At 43.2% G+C, this 18,507-nt stretch overlaps 1 protein-coding gene across 1 annotated transcript in view; it reads right to left on the reverse strand.

Annotated features, from left to right (window-relative positions):
* Window positions 1–3,895: 3,895 nt before the first annotated feature.
* The window catches only part of LOC131506642 (uncharacterized), a 171,926-nt gene continuing 157,314 nt past the window's right edge, over window positions 3,896–18,507 (reverse strand). The window contains exon 2 of the mRNA XM_058720421.1: window positions 3,896–5,584. Within this exon, the coding sequence (XP_058576404.1) occupies window positions 3,922–5,584 (1,663 nt within the window). The 3' untranslated portion in view covers window positions 3,896–3,921. The remainder of the gene's footprint in view (window positions 5,585–18,507) is intronic.

The raw sequence follows: 18,507 nt of genomic DNA on the forward strand, positions 1-18,507 counted from the left end.
CACAGAACAAGATGGAGTCAGCCGGCGTAGGCCCGCCCTTTGATTCCCCCCTTGCCATGTAGCTTAGGGACCCAATCATGGGATGGGCTGCATTTATGGTGACAAGGAGAACAGAGTTTGGAGGTTTACGCAAAGTTCTGGGAAGCAAGTGTCCCTGGGGTGGCTCTGGGAGGTCTGATTAAGTATTGTCCCCGAGCTGATGTCTATGATCTGCCAGGTGATGTTTTGGGGGCGTGGGGACTCCCGGCAGCATGAGCAATGACAAGCAGAGTTAACAGAGTTACCAATATTAGGTGGGTTGAATGCTCTGTAGCTTGAGCTTGAGCGGGTTGTGTTGGTCCCGACTGATGGCCCATCGCGTGACAAAGTCCTTCCGGATCGAGGAGGTGTCTGCTGGCCGAACGTGGGTGTGATGGACCCAGGTCGCGATGCCGTCTACTTTGAAAGCGGTGGGGGTTGTCAACACCAAGATGTAGGGTCCCTTCCAGCGCGGCTTGAGAGTCTCTCGGTGGTGCCTCTTGACATAGACCCAGTCTCCTGGCCTGTACTGATGAGGTGTCCGGGTCGGGCCAGCCTCATAGATGGCAGGGAGGTGCGGCCAAATGTCCTCGTGCGCCCTCTGGAGCCCTCTCAAGGAAAGAAAAACTTCTTGATCTTTAAACTCAGCAATAAATTCAGCTCGAAGGCTGAGAATAACAGGGGGTGGCCTGCCAAAAATGATCTCATAGGGAGTAAAACCCAGAGTGTAAGGAGTGTTTCTAACACGGTAAAGAGCGTACGGTAGGAGAGTCACCCAGTCCCCACCAGTCTCCGTGGTTAATTTGGTAAGGGTCTCTTTTAGGGTTCTATTCATTCTTTCTACCTGTCCTGAGCTATGGGGCCTATAAGCACAATGTAATTTCCAGTTTGCCCCCACCGCCTTGGCTACTGCCTGTGTTACCTTTGAGATAAAAGCTGGTCCATTGTCTGATCCTACCATGGCAGGAAAACCATACCTGGGTAAGATGTCTTCTAGTAGCTTCTTAGCCACCGTCTGAGCTGTTTCATGCTTGGTTGGGTATGCCTCCACCCAGCCAGAGAAGGTGTCTGTAAATACTAAAAGATATTTATAACCATACTTTCCTGGTTTGACTTCAGTGAAGTCGACTTCCCATTGGGCTCCCTGTCTGGTGCCTCTGAGCCTGGTTCCTTTTTTATTTGATGTGGCTCTCGCGTTGGTGAGTTGGCAGGTCTTGCAGGCAGACACAACTTGCTCTATTTTGGTGTCCTGTTGGTGAATCTTGATTCTGGCATGTTGGATTAAGTCTTTTAATTTTTGGGCCCCCCATGTGAGTAGACCAATGCATGTGCTCTAATATTGAGACTCCAAGCCAGTCTGGCAGCACGAGCTCCTTGTTAGGTGTATACCACCATCCCTTTATCTCCTGGGCCATGGGGAGTTTCTTGATCTGCTGTAACTCCTCCTGGGAGTATTTGGGCTGGTCTGGTAAAACTGGGTCTCCCGGGTCCGGTAGTTGTATGGTCATGGTGGGGACTGAAGTAAGGGCTACTGCCTTGTCTGCCTGGTCAGACTTTTGATTACCTCTAGCTACTGGGTTATCAGCTTCTTGGTGCCCTTGGCAGTGGATAATGGCTAGCTTGGCAGGAAGCCATAAGGCCGTAAGCAGGTTAAGTATCTCCTGCTTATTTTTTATAGTTCGTCCTTCTGCTGTCAGTAACCCCCTCTCCTGATAAATTGCACCATGAATATGAGCTGTGGCAAATGCATAACGGCTGTCTGTGTAGATGTGAAGCTGTTTTCCAGCTCCCAGCATCAGCGCCTTGGTGAGGCCTATGATCTCTGCTTGCTGGGCTGACGTTCCGGAGGGTAGAGCCTCTGCCCATACGGTGTCTGTTTTGGTGACCACCGCTGCACCCGCATACCTGTGTCCGTCTCGCACAAAGCTGTTGCCATCAGTGAACTAAGTAGCCTCCGCATCAGGGAGGGGTCGGTCGGTCAGGTCCGTCCAGAATCCATGTACTTCTTCCAGGATTCCTGCACAGTCATGTAGTGGAGCACCTAGGTCAGGGTCGGGCAGCAGGGTTGCAGGATTGAGGGCTGCACTGGGGTGGAACCGCACTCGTGGAGGGTTGAGTAGGAGGCTCTGGTAATGAGTCATACGTGTATTGCTATCCATCTATCCGGAGGCTGTTTCAGGACCCCTTCAATGGCGTGTGGTGTCGTGATCCAGATCTCCTGTCCTAGGGTCAGTTTGTCTGCATCCTTGACTAGGAGTGCTGTCGCCACAATAATTCTTAGGCATGGCGGCCAGCCAGCAGCCACTGGGTCTAGTTTCTTAGACAGGTAAGCCACCGGGCAGTTCCAGGGGCCTAAGGCTTGAGTTAGAACCCCTTTTGCTATTCCCTTATGTTCGTCTACAAAGAGGTGGAAGGGCTTTGTAATGTCTGGTAGACTCAGGGCTGGGGCACTTAGGAGGGCCTTTTTTAACTGATTAAAGGCAGTTTCTTCTTTTTCAGCCCATGTAAATGTTTTCCCCTCTTTGGTAGCTTCATATAAGGGCCTGGTGATCTCAGTAAAACCTGGAACCCAGAGACGGCAGTAGCCGACTGATCCTAGGAATTCCCTCACTTCTCTTTGGGAGGTGGGAGTAGGGATCTTTAGGACAGTTTCTTTTCTGGCATCTGATAACTGCCGCTGTCCGCCCTCCAGGATATATCCCAGGTAACTTACACTCTCCCTGCATATCTGAGCCTTCTTCGTGGATGCCCGGTACCCTAAGGCCCCCAGGGTAGCCAGCAGGTCCTGGGTCCTTTGCTCACAGTCTTTGGCCATGTCGGCAGCAATCAGGATGTCATCTACGTACTGTAGAAGGGTGAGGCCAGGATGCTCCCTTCTGTACTCACCCAGGTCCTCGTGTAGTGCTTCGTCGAAGATGGTGGGTGAATTTTTGAATCCCTGAGGTAGCCGTGTCCAGGTGAGTTGCCCACTGTAGCCCTCCTCCGGATCATGCCACTCAAAGGCGAACAAGGGTTGGCTCTGGGGTGCCAGCGGCAGACTGAAGAAGGCATCCTTTAAATCTAGTACAGTATAGTAGACCCTGGAGGGCGCCAAGGAGCTCAAGAGAGTATATGGGTTGGGAACAGTTGGGTGTATGTCTGTGACCCTCCTATTTACTTCCCGGAGGTCTTGTACTGGTAGGTAGTCATTTGTGTGAGGCTTTTTGACCGGCAGTAGGGGGTGTTCCAGGCAGACTGGCAAGGAACTAGTACCCCTAGGCTTCGTAGTCTCTGGATGTGTGGCTGGATCCCCTTCTGGGCCTCCTGAGACATGGGGTATTGTTTGATCCTTACAGGACTCTCTCCTGGCTTGAGCTCTACCAGGACTGGGGTCCTGTGAGTGGTTAGTCCCATCCCCCCCATCTCTGCCCAAACCGAGGGGAATTCTTGTAGCCATCTGTCTATATTATCCTCTCTTGGGAGTGCCTCCTGGTGGAGAAGGTATTCATCCTCCAGTTTCATGGTCAGGACCTGGATGGGGTGGCCCTTGTCATCAGTGACCTGAGGCCCCCCTTGTCTGAAAGTTATCTGAGCTCCAATCTTGGTCAGTAAGTCCCGTCCTAACAGCGGGTAGGGGCATTCCGGTATTACCATAAAGGAGTGGGATACCCGGTCCATTCCCAAATCTACTGTTCTTCAGGTAGTCCATGAATACTGGCTCATACCAGTTGCCCCTTGTACCCAGGACTTCTTGCTGGCTAGTATTCCTTGTGGGGTGCGGAGGACCGAATGTTGTGCTCCGGTGTCGACCAGGAAGTCAACAGGTGTCCCTTCCACTTTAAGAGTTACCCTGGGTTTGGAGAGAGGGTCCGACCCCGACTCCCCTAATCACTTAGTTCATATATCTCTAGGACTTTTACTCAATCAGTCTTGCTTCCCTACCCGCCGACCCTTTTTGGACAATCTCGGGCTCAATGCCCTATCTCCTTGCAGTATGTGCACTGATTCTTCTGCAGCCTCTGCTTCCCCCCCCTTGGTGGTTCCTTTACCTTTTCTTGTGTCATCTGCCAGCTGCCAGAGACGGCGGTCTCGTTCCTCGGGGGAGTCAGCAATGGTAGCTAGTAGTATTCTGGCCAGGTCTTGAGTCTGCTTACTGCTGGCAGCCGCCATGGCACGAGCCTGCTTGTCCTCAGGAGGCTCCCGGTTATTATATCCCTTTTCGGCTACCACCAGTAAGTCCTGCAGACTTTTTTCTCCTAGTCTATCTATTTTCTGTAATTTTCTCCTAATGTCTATGGCCGATTGGTTTACAAAGGCCATGATAACAGCTGCCTTGCTTTCCGGAGCCTCTGGATCCATGGGGGTATAGGTACGGAATGCCTCCATGATCTGTTTTAAAAAGGCAGCCAGAGATTCATCTTTTCCCTGTTGTACATTTCCTACCTTGGCCAAATTGGTTGGCTTTCTAGCAGCCATTCGGAGACCCCCCATTAGAGTCTGGCGGTAGACCCGGAGCCTCTCCTTACCTTCTTCCGTGTTGAAATCCCACTGGGGCTGAGTTAAGGGGAAGGAGGCATCTATCTGAGCCTGGTTGGTGGTGGGATTCCCGTCTGCACCCGGAACTAGTTTTCGGGCCCCATTGAGGATTCTTTCTCTTTCTTCAGGCGTGAGCAGGACCTGCAAAAGCTGCTGGCAATCGTCCCACGTGGGCTGATGGGTAAAAAGAACAGAGTCTAATAAATCAATAAGCCCTGCCAGTTTCTCGGAAAACTTAGGATTCTGAGCTTTCCAATTGTAGAGGTCACTAGTGGCAAAAGGCCAATAGTGATGGGGCTGATTTCCCTCCGCGTCTGGGGGTCCGGTGGCTCTCAGGGGCAGAGTAGTGGAGTAGGCGGTGGAGGCGGATTGCTCCCTCTGAGCCCTTTGTCTGGTAAAGGGCGGGCTTCCCACTGGAGCGTTTCCACCTCCCACTCTCGGAACTGCGTCTGCCTCCCCCGGAGGGGGAGGATGGTGTTCTTCCGGCATCCTAGAGGGGTTATACGGGGGAGGAAAAATTAATTCTTCTTCAGTACCCCCCTGTAGGACAGGGTAGAGGGGTGCTGAAGGCTGGGTAAGACTTTTCTTCTTCTTTGTCCCCTGCAAAGCAAGAATGGGTTTTGGCTCTGGAGGGAGCAGGGCTAGGAAGGGCTTAAGCCAAGAGGGTGGGTCTTCTACAAGGTCCTGCCAAGTGATAATGTAAGGGAGCTGATCAAGATGGCCCATCTTAGGCCGAGAGATGATACTCCTGACTAGGTGGATGGTAGGGAGGTCGAAGGTCCCCTCTGGTGGCCATCTGACATTGAAAGTTGGCCACTCGCTAGAACAAAAAAACTGCCACCGACCCTTTCGGACTTCCACACTGAGGTTGTTAGCTCTTCCCCTCACATCCTTAAAGTGATCAATCATAATACTTAGAGGAGTAGTCTGATTTTGTCCCATAACGTCCGTCCAGTAAGTCCACAGAACAAAACAGAGAAACACAAAAACAGACAAACAGAGGGCCCCTAGAAAGTCTTCCAACTCCATGGAAGCAAAACTGAAAGCTAGCCTAGACCTTTGAGGGGATTCCACGTCCCTCCAAAACTGATGAGGGGATTCCACGTCACTCCAAAGACGACGGCCTCACGCCGACCAGCGGGAGTGACCCGCCTCGTCTCAGACCTTTGAGGAGATTCCACGTCCCTCAAAAACAGATGAGGGGATTCCACGTCCCTCCAGAAGGGAGGATCGGAACGTCTTCCGAAACTCCCGGCCCGTGGTCCTCCAGTGCGTCCACTTAGACCGCGTCGGGAACTACCAGAATTCCAGAAATGAGCTCACACAGAAAAGACAGAACAAACAGACACTAACCATGGCCAGTCAGGCTCTCCGGGTTGGGGGTCCCTCGGGGGTCTTGGGGATCCCAGGTCGAGCCCCCAAATGTTATGCCCAGAATTCGTGATCCCCAAAGACCGCCAGGGAGCCGAGTCTGATGCAAAAGCAAAAGAGCCTTTATTCGAGCTAGCTTGAGCTCGATCCCCTATCTGCACCGACACAGCGGTGAGATACCAGGGAGAGAGAGCGAGTTTCAAAAGGACAAAGGTTATATTGGGGCCTAGGGGCAGTTAGTGAGGTAATGGCTATGGCCTCAGCCTATTGGCTGGGGAAGGGTCCAAGTCCTGTTAGGCAGGTGGGGGGGGGGGGTTTACTCAAGGGGAGGAGGTGTGGTCAAGGTGAAGGACACAGAACAAGATGGAGTCGGCCGGCATAGGCCCGCCCTTTCATGATCACCGAATATATTTCACCTGTGTCCACTGAAAAGACAATCTGTTTCCCATTGTCAGGTTTTACCTAAGACATCAATGGGGGGATCTGAAGTGGGCGGTCCAAGTGGGTGCTCTTCACTCCTAGGCATTGAGGGTGGGAGGAGCAAATGGTGCCTGAGGCACTGAGGATGGTATAGGAACCAGTTATGTAGGCCATACCCAAGGTGGTGCAGAAACAGAAAGAGGGGGAGAAAAAGGCAAAAGAGGTGAGATGCCAGCAGAAGGAATACAAAGAGAATCCCCAGTTCTAAACCTTGTCTTAGACAGGTTCTAAACCTTATCTAGGGAAGAGGAACAGACGTCATGTCTCCTCCCCCCACCAACTAGTGGAATTAGGCAGTCCATGTCAGGCAAGAAAAGATAGGGAACTTCCCCCAAAAAAGTGGAGTTTCAGCAGCTGCTTGGGAATATTCCTTACAGTACCCATCCTGAGGTAGACTAACCACAAGTGGTTCCAATTATCAGGGCCATTAACACGGGAGATGAATGAAGGAGAAGACCTCACATCTATTAGGGGAATGAACAAAGAGAAAAGGTCATCATCCCCTTTGTTAGGGATGGCCTATATTTCTTCCAGTGCCTGAGTTCTGTCAGTGATGTGGGAACAAAGACAGAACGAAATGGCAGATAAAATTAAATTTCCTTATAACCTGCTTGAGGAAGGCAGAGTAAAACTTTTCTCTAGGAACTCCCTACTGTCTTAATGTCAATGCTTTGCTAGAGGGAAAAACAACCTAAGCTTGACAATTGCTATTCCTCCAATTAGTCTTCTTTAGCATATGAAAATCTCTTTGGAACCTTCCCCTTGACTTTACCTCCCCCCAACTCCCAAGTATATAATCAGTCTCTCCTCAGGGTCCCAGGGTAGTTCTTCCTTCCCATGGGTCCTGTCCCCACACTTCAATAAAATCACCTTTTTTTTTGCATCAAAAATGTCTCAAGAATTCTTTCTTGGCCATCAGCTCCACACCCCACCATCACCCCAAAACCTCATCATCAGGAGGTTATTTAAATAATTATCATTCAATATATTAGGAGGGAGTTTACAGACTTGATTACTGACAAAACATGTTCTGCAAGAGGTCCTTGGGTCCAGGGAGAGCCATGAAGGCCTGGACCTAGGGTACCTCTGTCCATTTGCTCTGTTTACTAAGACCATGCAGTATTACAAGGAGATCAGTCCTTTTCTACATTTTGTAATCTAAATTATTTCCAGTGGGTTAAAAAAACATCCCAAGGGAGAGTCCTTGGAGACTGAAGAGAAGCTCCCATGTTCCTCTTAGAGAGAAAGAGAAGGTCCATTACCATGAGAATCCACCTTCCCCCTCTCTGCCACCCCCCCCTCAACTCCTGGGTGGCATCCCATGCACAGGATATGTCAGAGGTTCCTGGTATCAAAACAACCTGAGGCATCCCTCTAATGAAGTCACTATGATCACTGACCAGCCTTTAAGGGCCCCTGAGGAGGGATGATAGCATCCCCCCTGCTTTCCCATTGCATTCTAAACTACAGATTGATGCCTGAGTATGGTCCAAGTTTGCCTTGCTGAGAAGGCCATGAGGAAACAACCATTTTTAAACCATGGAAAGTACTGGAAAAGTTTTATAATGGGGAATTACCAAATTTTGTAATTTTAGTTAGTAGAGGGCATTGACAGAAATCAGCACAGATAGAAATCCATCGTGGTCTAAAGTGACATTCCAGCACATATAGTCTTTACAGCCAGCTTCCTAGAAAACTGTTCCTTGTTGGGTTTTAATTCAATCAGGTACTTGTTTCAGCCAGCTCCCAGGAGAGTGGCCAGATCAGGGATATGCAGGGAATCACATTAGACCAATGAGGAGGAAATCTCACATGGGAGTCTTAAGATTGGTAGCTGTCCTGATAACTTAGGTTGCTGTCCAGTGCCCAAGACAGACAACTTTGCATAAGGACAGGAATAAAGAGAGGGCATCAACATTCTGGCCAGGGTACTAACTTCCAGCCTAAAGGCAGGCTTTCTTTTCCCCATAGAGTAGCCACAGGCCAAAGGATTGCCTGAGCAATTGACTTGAACGTGTTCCAATAAGACCATACTTCTTGAAAAGCCCCTGAAATGAGAGTAAAAGAGGAAAAAAGAAAGTACTCACCAAGTTTGCACCGGTTCAAAGTCCAGATGAAAAGACTCAAAGCCTCACATAAGGACACCGAATGATAAAGTTTTGGGTGATTGTGGGGGTTCAAACCTGATGGCCAAGAAAGAATTCTTGAAGATGTCTTTGGTGCAAAAAGGTGATTTTATTCAACGTTTTTTTGTTTGTTTGTTTGTTTGTTTTTTTATTTTTGGGACAGAGAGAGACAGAGCATGAACGGGGGAGGGGCAGAGAGAGAGGGAGACACAGAATCGGAAACAGGCTCCAGGCTCCGAGCCATCAGCCCAGAGCCTGACGCGGGGCTCAAACTCACGGACCGCGAGATCGTGACCTGGCTGAAGTCGGACGCTTAACCGACTGCGCCACCCAGGCGCCCCAAAAAGGTGATTTTATTAAAGCATGGGGACAGGACTTGTGGGCAGAAAGAGCTGCACTGGGGTTGTGAAGAATGGCTGGTTACATACTATGGACTTGGGGGAGGTTAAGTCCAAAGGGAAGTTTCCAAAGAGACTTTTATATGCTAAAGATTCATAGATTACTGGAGGCCTAGATATTGTCAAATTGAGGTTGTTTTTTCCTCTAGCAAAGTATTAACATTAAGATAGTAGGGAGGGAGTTCCTGGACTTTAGGCTATTGATGGAATCGTCTTTTTCTTGTAAACTGGCAGAGACTTTTACTGGCTTAACCATTTTTTTGTCCTTTCCTGTTTTGGGGCAGCGAGGAGTATCCGAGGAATATCATATATATCCCACCTGGGGGACGGGTGTATGTTCTAGCTTGTACTTTGCCCTCGGCCTGTCTTATGTGGGTAATCATCAAGATTACCACTAACTGGAAAATTAACATTTGTGTTTCTTCAGTCATTGTAAAATGATAGCTTATAATGTAAAATTGTAGCTTCAGAACAAACTAAGCAACTATGGAAAATAAATGTGTAGCCAGAAAGAGTTAGGAGTCCCCAGAAAAAGAAAGATAGACATAGATTTTGTGACACAGGAGAAGTCATTTTAGACTCCCAGTTATTTTCCACAATTTATGTTGTACTGGCACTTTTTTCCTGACCACACTTCTTGTAGAACTTCCTAGGAGGTGTTAGAACAAAGAAATGCAAAATCCTCAGTAGTTAAGGATTTTAAGTGAACAAAGGGAATGTAAAAACTACAGTTTCTACCTGGCTAGGAAAATAAATCAGTGGCAAAACTCCCAATGCTGTTTTAAGAGTAAAGATTGACCTAACACATGTTCTTGAGTTGTTTTTATAGGATTTAAACCATACATTATATGAGTGATGGGGTTAAAACTGTCATGAGCAAGATTACCATTGACCAATACCCCCACCCTTCTTCACAAAAATATTAACTTCAACCTTTATAGGCAAGCAACAGGAAGAGCTGCAGTGGCCTACACCAGTTTGAGCTGGACCACTGACTTACACCTGCGCAAATGGACCATGGAGTGTCTTGACAATTACCTCTACCTCATTATAATGTTTAAAATCTTCACCTCTCCACTGAAGGAGGAGCATAAACCTCATTAACATAACATACAATATGTGTATAAACATGTGTCCTTAAGAGGCATGCATGACTTTATGCCGAAATCTACATATCATGACAAAGCTCCAGTTTTTGAATATTCATCTTACTTATAAATAAAAGGAACCCACTCACCCCTGCTGTAAGAGTTATGGCTTTGGAAATTATTTCCTATGATCTCCTTATTTGCTGCAAATAAGGTTTCCTCTGTGCCACAACTCCACCTGGTATAGTCTCTATCTGTAACTCACCAAGGAGCAAACTCATGTTAGTTCAGTTGCAAAGGGATTTACACTTTTCCTGAAGCATATGTGAATTCTTGTGAGTAGTTTCTATTTTTTCCTGTATCCTTCAGAGTTGGTGAGGAACATGGACATCTCCTAAGGTAATTGTTTCAAAGACTTTCAAAGGCATACTATCTCCTAATCTGAGACTTATAAAGCTTATGTGCCTAGCTAGCAGAGCTGCTGAGAGTCATTGGGTGTGGGAGAGAGAGAGAGAGAGAGAGACTGGGAACTGGGAATCAGTCTAGGTGGTTTGTTGAATAATTAAACATATCCAGTACAATTTAAAAATTGCTAAAGTATATTTTTGTTAGTTAATTTGTGTGTAGTTGTATCTAATTAGAATTATTACTAGAGAGCAGCAGAACATAGTTATTTTGTAGTCCCTGGGAAACTTGAAACCATGAAATCCCAATGTTTGCCTCTCAGTATACCCCATGTGGGCCCAGTCCAGACCCTCTTCTCCCTCCTTTTCTCCATCTGACAAAGTCTAAAGTGCAAAAACACCAAAGTTCCTAGTGTAGCCCTAGAAGCCACTAAATTTAAGTGTGTAAGGAAAAATAGAAACAATCGTGGTCAGAGGAGCCAGCTCTTCCTTGGCCTAAGAAACAATTAAAGATGACTATCTTAGCTTCTCTAATGTTTATGAAGGGAAAATTATTGTCATGCTACTTTAACTCTTGCATTGGCTGTCTCTCCTGAAAACTGATCGAGTCAGTTACTTACTTTAGACCAAGCATGAAGAATAGTATTTACACAGTAAAATTCCCAAGTGGGTGTGGGGGGTGGATGGGCAGAGGAAGGTTATATGCGGTCAAATTCTTTCTCATAATTCCTGAGTGTGATTTGCATGTGACTACAGCTGGCTCTAAAGCAACATGTGGGTTTGGCATTAGGGAGTTCCCTGTAGGATTATCTAGCTTGCTGGTTTTTTCATACAAAAAGTGCAGAGACCGGCAAAAGGCCCACTAAAATAAATAATTGGTATCAGCTGAAGCCTGTCCTACACACTCCATAAAGACAATGGTTCTCAAACTTTACTGTATATTATAATTAACTGGGGAGATTTGACAAATTCATGTGCCCAGCCATACCCCCTATGAACTAAATCAAAATCTCTAAGGATGGGACACAAGCATTTTTATGGTTAAATAAAAATGTGTTATTTCCATGTGTTAGCCGAGTCTAATAACCATTGCCCTAACAGGGACCTCCAGGAAATGATGTTACTGAATTAAAAACATGGGAATTAAGGAATAGAGCCAGCTTCTCCCTTAATTCAGAGAGAAATCATAAATGAAAAAGACAAAACCTTCAGCACAGATTACAAGTATAATGATATTATTAGACACAGGTATCTTTGAGTTGTAGACATAAACCCCCTCCTCCTCTAGCTACAGGAGTAATCACAAAGGTCAAAGATCTTTAGCTTCTTAGGCTGTTCTGGATTGTCCAGAGGATCAATCGTCAGTCAATCCAATTGTGAGGGATTACAGCCATACAATGCTAGTTTTTGTTTTGCTGAATGCAAAGGTAGGAAATGCTCCTTGAGCACTCTGCAAACAAGTAATAAATTGGTAAAAATACAAGAGATAAAAGACTCCTACAGAGAACCTAACATCACAAGTGCTCACTTAAGAAGTGACAGTCAAGGTTAAAGGAGGTTAAAGAAGGGACAGGAAGAGCCTTTGAGGACCTCGTGGGGAAGGGCCTGAGTTAAACTGGCATACCTCAGTAAAGCAAGGGAGTTTCCTGGCCCTGGTCTATTGCTGATGTCATGGCCTTCTGATAAGTGGAGGATAAAATACAGATTATTCCAACAAACATTTGTGGAGCACCTCATATGTGCCAGGCATTTTTCTGTTGCCTGAGCACACAAAGCAAACAAAACAGATATACCCCCTTTTTGCCTTCAAGAACCTTAGAATCTGAATTTTCCCCCCATCACTCTAATGCCTTTGGTCTGAATTACTCAAACACTCCCGGCAGTTGGTTAAATAGTCACGCCACAATACATGTCTATCCAGAAGCTCAGCATGTGACGTTATTTGGAGGAAGGGTCTTTGCCAATGCAATTCAGTTAAAGATCTTGAGATTTTCTTGGCTTAGAGTGGGTCTTAAATCCAATGACAAATAATCTTAGAGACAAAAAAAAAATAGAAATAGATATAGACACAGAAAGAAAGCCCCTGTGAAAAGGGAGCTAGAGATTTGAGTGATATGTCTGTAATCCAAGAAACACTAAGGATTGCTGACTACCACTAAAAGTTAAAAGAAAGGCATGAAATCAGTTGTTCCTCAGACCCTCCAGGAGTAAACTCTAAGGTCATCTTCTAGCCTCCAAAACAGTGAGAGAATACATTTCTTGTTTTAAGCCACCTAGTTTTTTGTCTGGCAATTTGTTACACATTCCTAGTTAACTAATACATCCTCCTAATGGTCTTCCTTCCTCTGCACTTATCCCCCATAGCAATCAGAGTAATCCTTTAGAACTCAAGTTATTATGTCATTGCTTTAGTCAAAGCTCTCCAGTGGTTCCCATCTTATTCAGAGCAAAAGCCAGTGTCCTTTAAAGAAACAACAAAGCCCTTGCCATTGGGGGTGATGATCTAGCCTCAGTTACCTTTCCAGTCACATTCTTAACCAACCTTCTCATGACTACCTCCCCCAACACTAAGCTCTAGACACACTGAAATGTCTCTGGAATTTTCTCCTCATGTGCCCAGCATGCTCTTGTTCGCCCGTTATTCCTCCTGATTCATTTTCTTTCTTCTCTCAAGTCTCAAATAGCACAGTATCAGAAGAGGCCTTCTCAGAACACCCTATCTAAAATAGTGTCACTCTCTTCACTTTAGTCTGCACTTGACATTATATACACATATAGATAAGTGTGGATACAGATATGGATATACATTACTTATATACAATGTAACATCCCAATAGAATGAAATCTCCTTAAAAATAAGGATTTTGTTTGCTTGCTGCTGCATCCCTGATGCCTATATCCTTGTGTTTTTGTCTGTCTTTTGACACATCATAATTATTTTGCATTAAGGATATTTCTTCATATGTCTTATCTCCTCTAGCAGAATGTAAGCTTCTTAAAGTTAGGAAGTCTGTTTCAGTCACACCTACCTCAACTTCTCTCTCTGCCCAACCTAAGACAATACTTTATAAATAGTCAATGCTCAAAAGATATGAGTTGGTTAAACCATTGTTTTTATAAAGAGATTCTTTTTCTTGGAGTAGTGTTTTTAAGTATAAAAAGTATATAAACTAAAATTTTAATTTCTTATTTTCTTAAGAGTTTCAAAAATTAACTCTTCTAAAGAATCTTGGTCTTTTATGAATTCATTTTGGAAAGAAAGTGATCCTACAAAATCCAAATTATTCTTTTAGTGGGAAGTGGTCTTATTTTCTTTGGTATTTATTAAATGTTAACAACACATCTAATACTTGGCATATTCGATTTTGCTTCTTTAAAAATGCCAGGTATAATGTAGATCACATTTGAAAAGACTATAAAAGCTCATTAATTTGAACTGCCCTAATTTTGAGGCTAAATTATTTTGCCTAAGTATATAAAGAAAATATTTTTAGTATTCTAACATCTCTGGGAAGTCTTTTAAACCATTTATGTACTTGTCTAAGAGAGCTATTTCTAAGTACCATACTTATAACTTATTTTGACCAATTTTTCAAAAAAGAACAGATATGCTAATTAAAAGAATTTTCATTTATTCAATTTTCATTTATTTCATCTATTCACCCTAAAAGTTTTTCAAAACCAAGACTCTTGCCTGCCAAAAATAAACGTGTCGGCAGGGCAAAGACTTGATCAGGGTTATGGGCTCTCAGAATGATTTTTCTAAGGAAATATTTGTTATAGGCTTAAAGGGTCTATAAATTAGTAATAAAACTTAAAAGTTTAAATAAACTTTATTTCAACAACCTTCCCTAAGTCTGTATGAGTTTAAAAGATAAGAGTCTGATAGGATTCACTCACCTTTCTTTTTCTTAGCTTGAAATGACTATAATTTGATGTAATTTTTACTTGCGAAGAAACACCTATAAAACAATGTTCTTGGCTTTTGTTTCTGTGTTTAAATGCATGGAGAAATAATATGCCAAAAAGAACACTGGACTAGAAATCAGGAGACTTGACTCCATATTCCTCTCTGTCCTATATGCCCTTGGACAAGCCTCAGTCAAATGTCAGTTAAGTGTTTGGCTCAGGTCATGATCTCACAATTCGTGGGTTCAAGCCCCACGTCTGGCTCTGTGCTGACAACTCGGAGCCAGAGCCTGATTTGGATTCTGTGTCTCCTTCTCTTTGCCCTCCCCTGCTTGCACTCTGTCTCTCTTTCTTTCTCAAAAATAAATAAACATTAAAACTTTTTAAATTAAGACTCTACCCTTATAACCCCATGTAACCTTAAAAATAAAACAAGTAGTTAGTATGGTTTGTTTGTGTAGACTTTCAGTGCCATCTCATCTCTGGTGGTAAAATTGTTATTCCTTCCCTGGTACAGGTAAGGGCTAGGGGGACATCTTCACAAGGGGACTTTATTGTCTTGTTTACAGGTAGGTAGGAAGAAGGCAGAGAGCTTTTCCTGTGCCCTTTCTTTCAATTGCCTTGAGCTCAAAATAATCCTTATGCCAGAGAGGCATATTTTGGAATGGCATGTTCTAATCTCCTACAAGATGATGTAATCATTATCCTACAATTGAAATATAACAACAGTAGTGTAACTAGCTTCCTAGGCTCTAATGCCTCAACCCATTCTCTATACCATAACCAATGTAATATATCTAACACATAATTATGATCATGCAGCTGTCTTGATTAAAACCCTTTAATGGAATCCCATTGCCCACAAGATAAAGTCAAAACTCTGTAACCTGTCATATAAGGTTTTCTATGATTTGGATACTGCTCCATTCTCCCTCCTCATTCTATACCCCCATAACTCTACAATTATGCCATCTCAAACTCTTTCAAGTTTCTTTAAAGGCATCATGCTACTTTGGTTCTCCTGCCTGGAAATTCCTGACCCTTTACCCACCATTGACTTGGTAAGTACCTGCTCATCTTTCAAGATACAGCCTAAGTATTACCTTCTTAACAAAATCCTTTCTGTTCACTTCCCATTGAATATTCTACCCATTCTTTTATTTTTTTTAATTAAATTCTTTTAATTTTTATTTTCTTTTGAGAGAGAGTGTGTTCATGTGAGCATGAGTGGGGGAGGGACAGAGGAAGGAAAGAGAGAATCTCAAGCAGGTTCCACATTCAGTGCAGAGCCCAATTCAGGGTTGATCTCATGATTGTAATATTCAGTAACAATAGATAATTGATACAGACTTTATTACTAGAAGTGAGGTGTTGCCATAATGCATACCTCTTTAGTTGGGCATAGCTTCAGAACTGGGAAGTGGGTCAAGGCTGCAATGACTTTAAAAAGAATGTTAGTGAAAACCTAAAGAGCCTTGAAGTGACTTTTAGTAGACCCTGGATAGACTTTGAGGAGGCTGCTGGTGAGAGTTTAAAGGAACTAAGGAAAATGTTATGAAAACTGAGAAATCGGAATCCTTGTTATATAGTGACAGAAAATAACAATATTGCTGCTTGAATTAATATGGAAAACAAAAAATGTCCCTAATGAACTGAGTGATCTAATGAAGATTTCCAGACAAGGAGTTGATAGAGTCACTTTGTTTCTTCTTACAGCTTATATTGAAATATAAGAGGAAAAAGATAAGCTAGAAAAGAAAGAAGCCAAAACTTGATGAAGCCAGGTTTTGAAATTTTCTAACCTCCTGAGGTGGAAAACAATGTTAAATTAAGATATGGCTTCTAGGAAAACATTACAATCTTGGACACTGTCAGAAAAAGTTTCTAAAGGTAAAGCCAAGTGTTTGGCTATAAAACCCTTTTAACATCCCACAAAAATCTATGATGATACTTTAAGTAATAGAGCTTTCTAGGTGTTAAGGGTGTTAAGGATATTAAGCTTTCTAGAAGCTTAATGGTGTTATCTCTCAACAATGTTAGTGGAAAATCAAGATGAAGAACTCATCATAAAGAAACTCCTATGTTGCCTATCTTCTGCCCAATGGAGTGAATCCCCAAAAAGCAAATTATTCCAGAAGAAATATTGCTGGCTTAGATTGAAAGGGAAAGAAACAATATGGGGTAAAAAAGGACTGGAACCACAAATTTATAGGCAGAAAGTAAGCAAAGAGATTATTCAGCTAGAAACACAGGCAATCTTTTATGGAAAATATAGGATCATCCAGAGGATGGCTATAGTAAATCAGAAAGCAGAGCCACAAGTATGGAGATTTATTCCAGAAAAAGAGTAGAACTAAGTCAAGAAATTATCAAGTCAAGAAAATTCCAACTGGATTTCTAAATGGTTTGGACCAATGATCACTTTTACCCCTTTTCGAATGAGTCTATTATGGTTATTCTATGTCTGTCCCATCATTGTACATTGGCTATGTGGAGCAGATAATTAGTCTCTTTAGTTCACAGGTCTTCAGATTAACAGGAATTATACTCTAGGACCTGTACTCAAGTACCCACACCTACACCTACACCTAATTTAAATGGCAAGATCCTAAGCTTCCAGTAGGTACTATAAAGGGATAAGGGGTATTTATTTTCTTTACCATATAAGAGAGATGTGAATCATGGGAGACTAGAAGGAAGACTGTGGAGGCAGCTTCCTAGGTGATCCTATTTCTGTTATCCTTGACCCTGTGTGGTCCTCTTCCATATTAAACAGGGTTGACCTATATAATCAAGAGAATTTGCAGAAATGATGCTGTATGACTTCCAAGGGCAGTCCATAAAACATGAAGACGATTCCACTTGGTCTTTTCTTGGATCACTTACTCTGGGGGAACCTAATGTCTTCTAGTGAAGACAATTACATAGCTCTATGAAGAAGTCCACATGGCAAGGATGAAAGTTCTCCTGCAAACAGCAACAACTCACCATCCATGTGAGTGAGCTATTTTCGAAGCAGATTCTCAAAACCCTGGTCAAGTTTTCAGATGACTGTAGTTCCAGCTGACATCTTGACTACAATCTCATGAGCCAGAACCACCAAGACAATTTGCTCCCAAAGTCCTGACCCCCAGAAACTGTATGAGACAATAAATCTTTATTGCTGTTGTAAGTCACTAAATTTTAGTGCAATTTGTTGCACAGCAATAAACAACTAATACAAACATAACAAATAATAATATTAACAAAGGCAATCAGTAAAAAGGCTAAATAAAATGGAGTAATGATATTGGGCATATAGAGTGGGGCTAAGGAAGTGTGTGTAAATGAACAAAACCTTCATCTGCCAGAGTAAAGTGTCAATTGATAATGTCTATAATTAATAAACAAATAAATAGCTGAGTAAAGGTATTGTTTAGAAATTTGAAGATATAATTAGTTAAAAAAAAGGAACTAAAAATAAAAATGATTCAAAGTAGTCACCTCTGGGGCAGAGTATTGCCACTTTCCATTATACGTTCCCTGTTCCATTTCATTTTTAAGCCAAATGTTATGCTTTGATTTTGTAAAGATATTGGGGGATTTAAAACGGATCAAAAATAAAATCTAATATATATATATATATACATATATATATATATATACAAATATATCTATGTCAGATATTTTTACATCTCATTTAATTTAAGAGGTACAGTTAGCTTTGTTTTAAACATGAGAAAACTCAACAGGAATATGCCTCAGAATTCTTGTTTTCCTGTAGAGCAGATCAACAAACCAAGAGTTGGTTTTTTGAAAAAATAAACAAAATTGAAAAACCTCTAGCCAGGCTTCTCAAAAAGAAAAGGGAGATGACCCAAATAGATAAAGTCATGAATGAAAATGGGATTATTACAACCAATCCCTCAGAGATACAAACAATTATCAGGGAATACTTTGAAAAATTACATGCCAACAAATTGGACAACCTGGAAGAAATGGACAAATTCCTAAACACCCACACTCTTCCAAAACTCAATCAAGAGGAAATAGAAAGCTTGAACAGACCCATAACCAGCGAAGAAATTCAATCGGTTATCAAAAATCACCCAACAAATAAGAGTCCAAGACCAGATGGCTTCCCAAGGGAGTTCTACCAGACGTTTAAAGCAGAGATAATATCTATCCTTCTCAAGCTATTCCAAGAAATAGAAAGGGA

The sequence above is a fragment of the Neofelis nebulosa genome, chromosome 3 (genome assembly GCF_028018385.1).
Source record: "Neofelis nebulosa isolate mNeoNeb1 chromosome 3, mNeoNeb1.pri, whole genome shotgun sequence".
Lineage (NCBI taxonomy): Eukaryota > Metazoa > Chordata > Mammalia > Carnivora > Felidae > Neofelis > Neofelis nebulosa.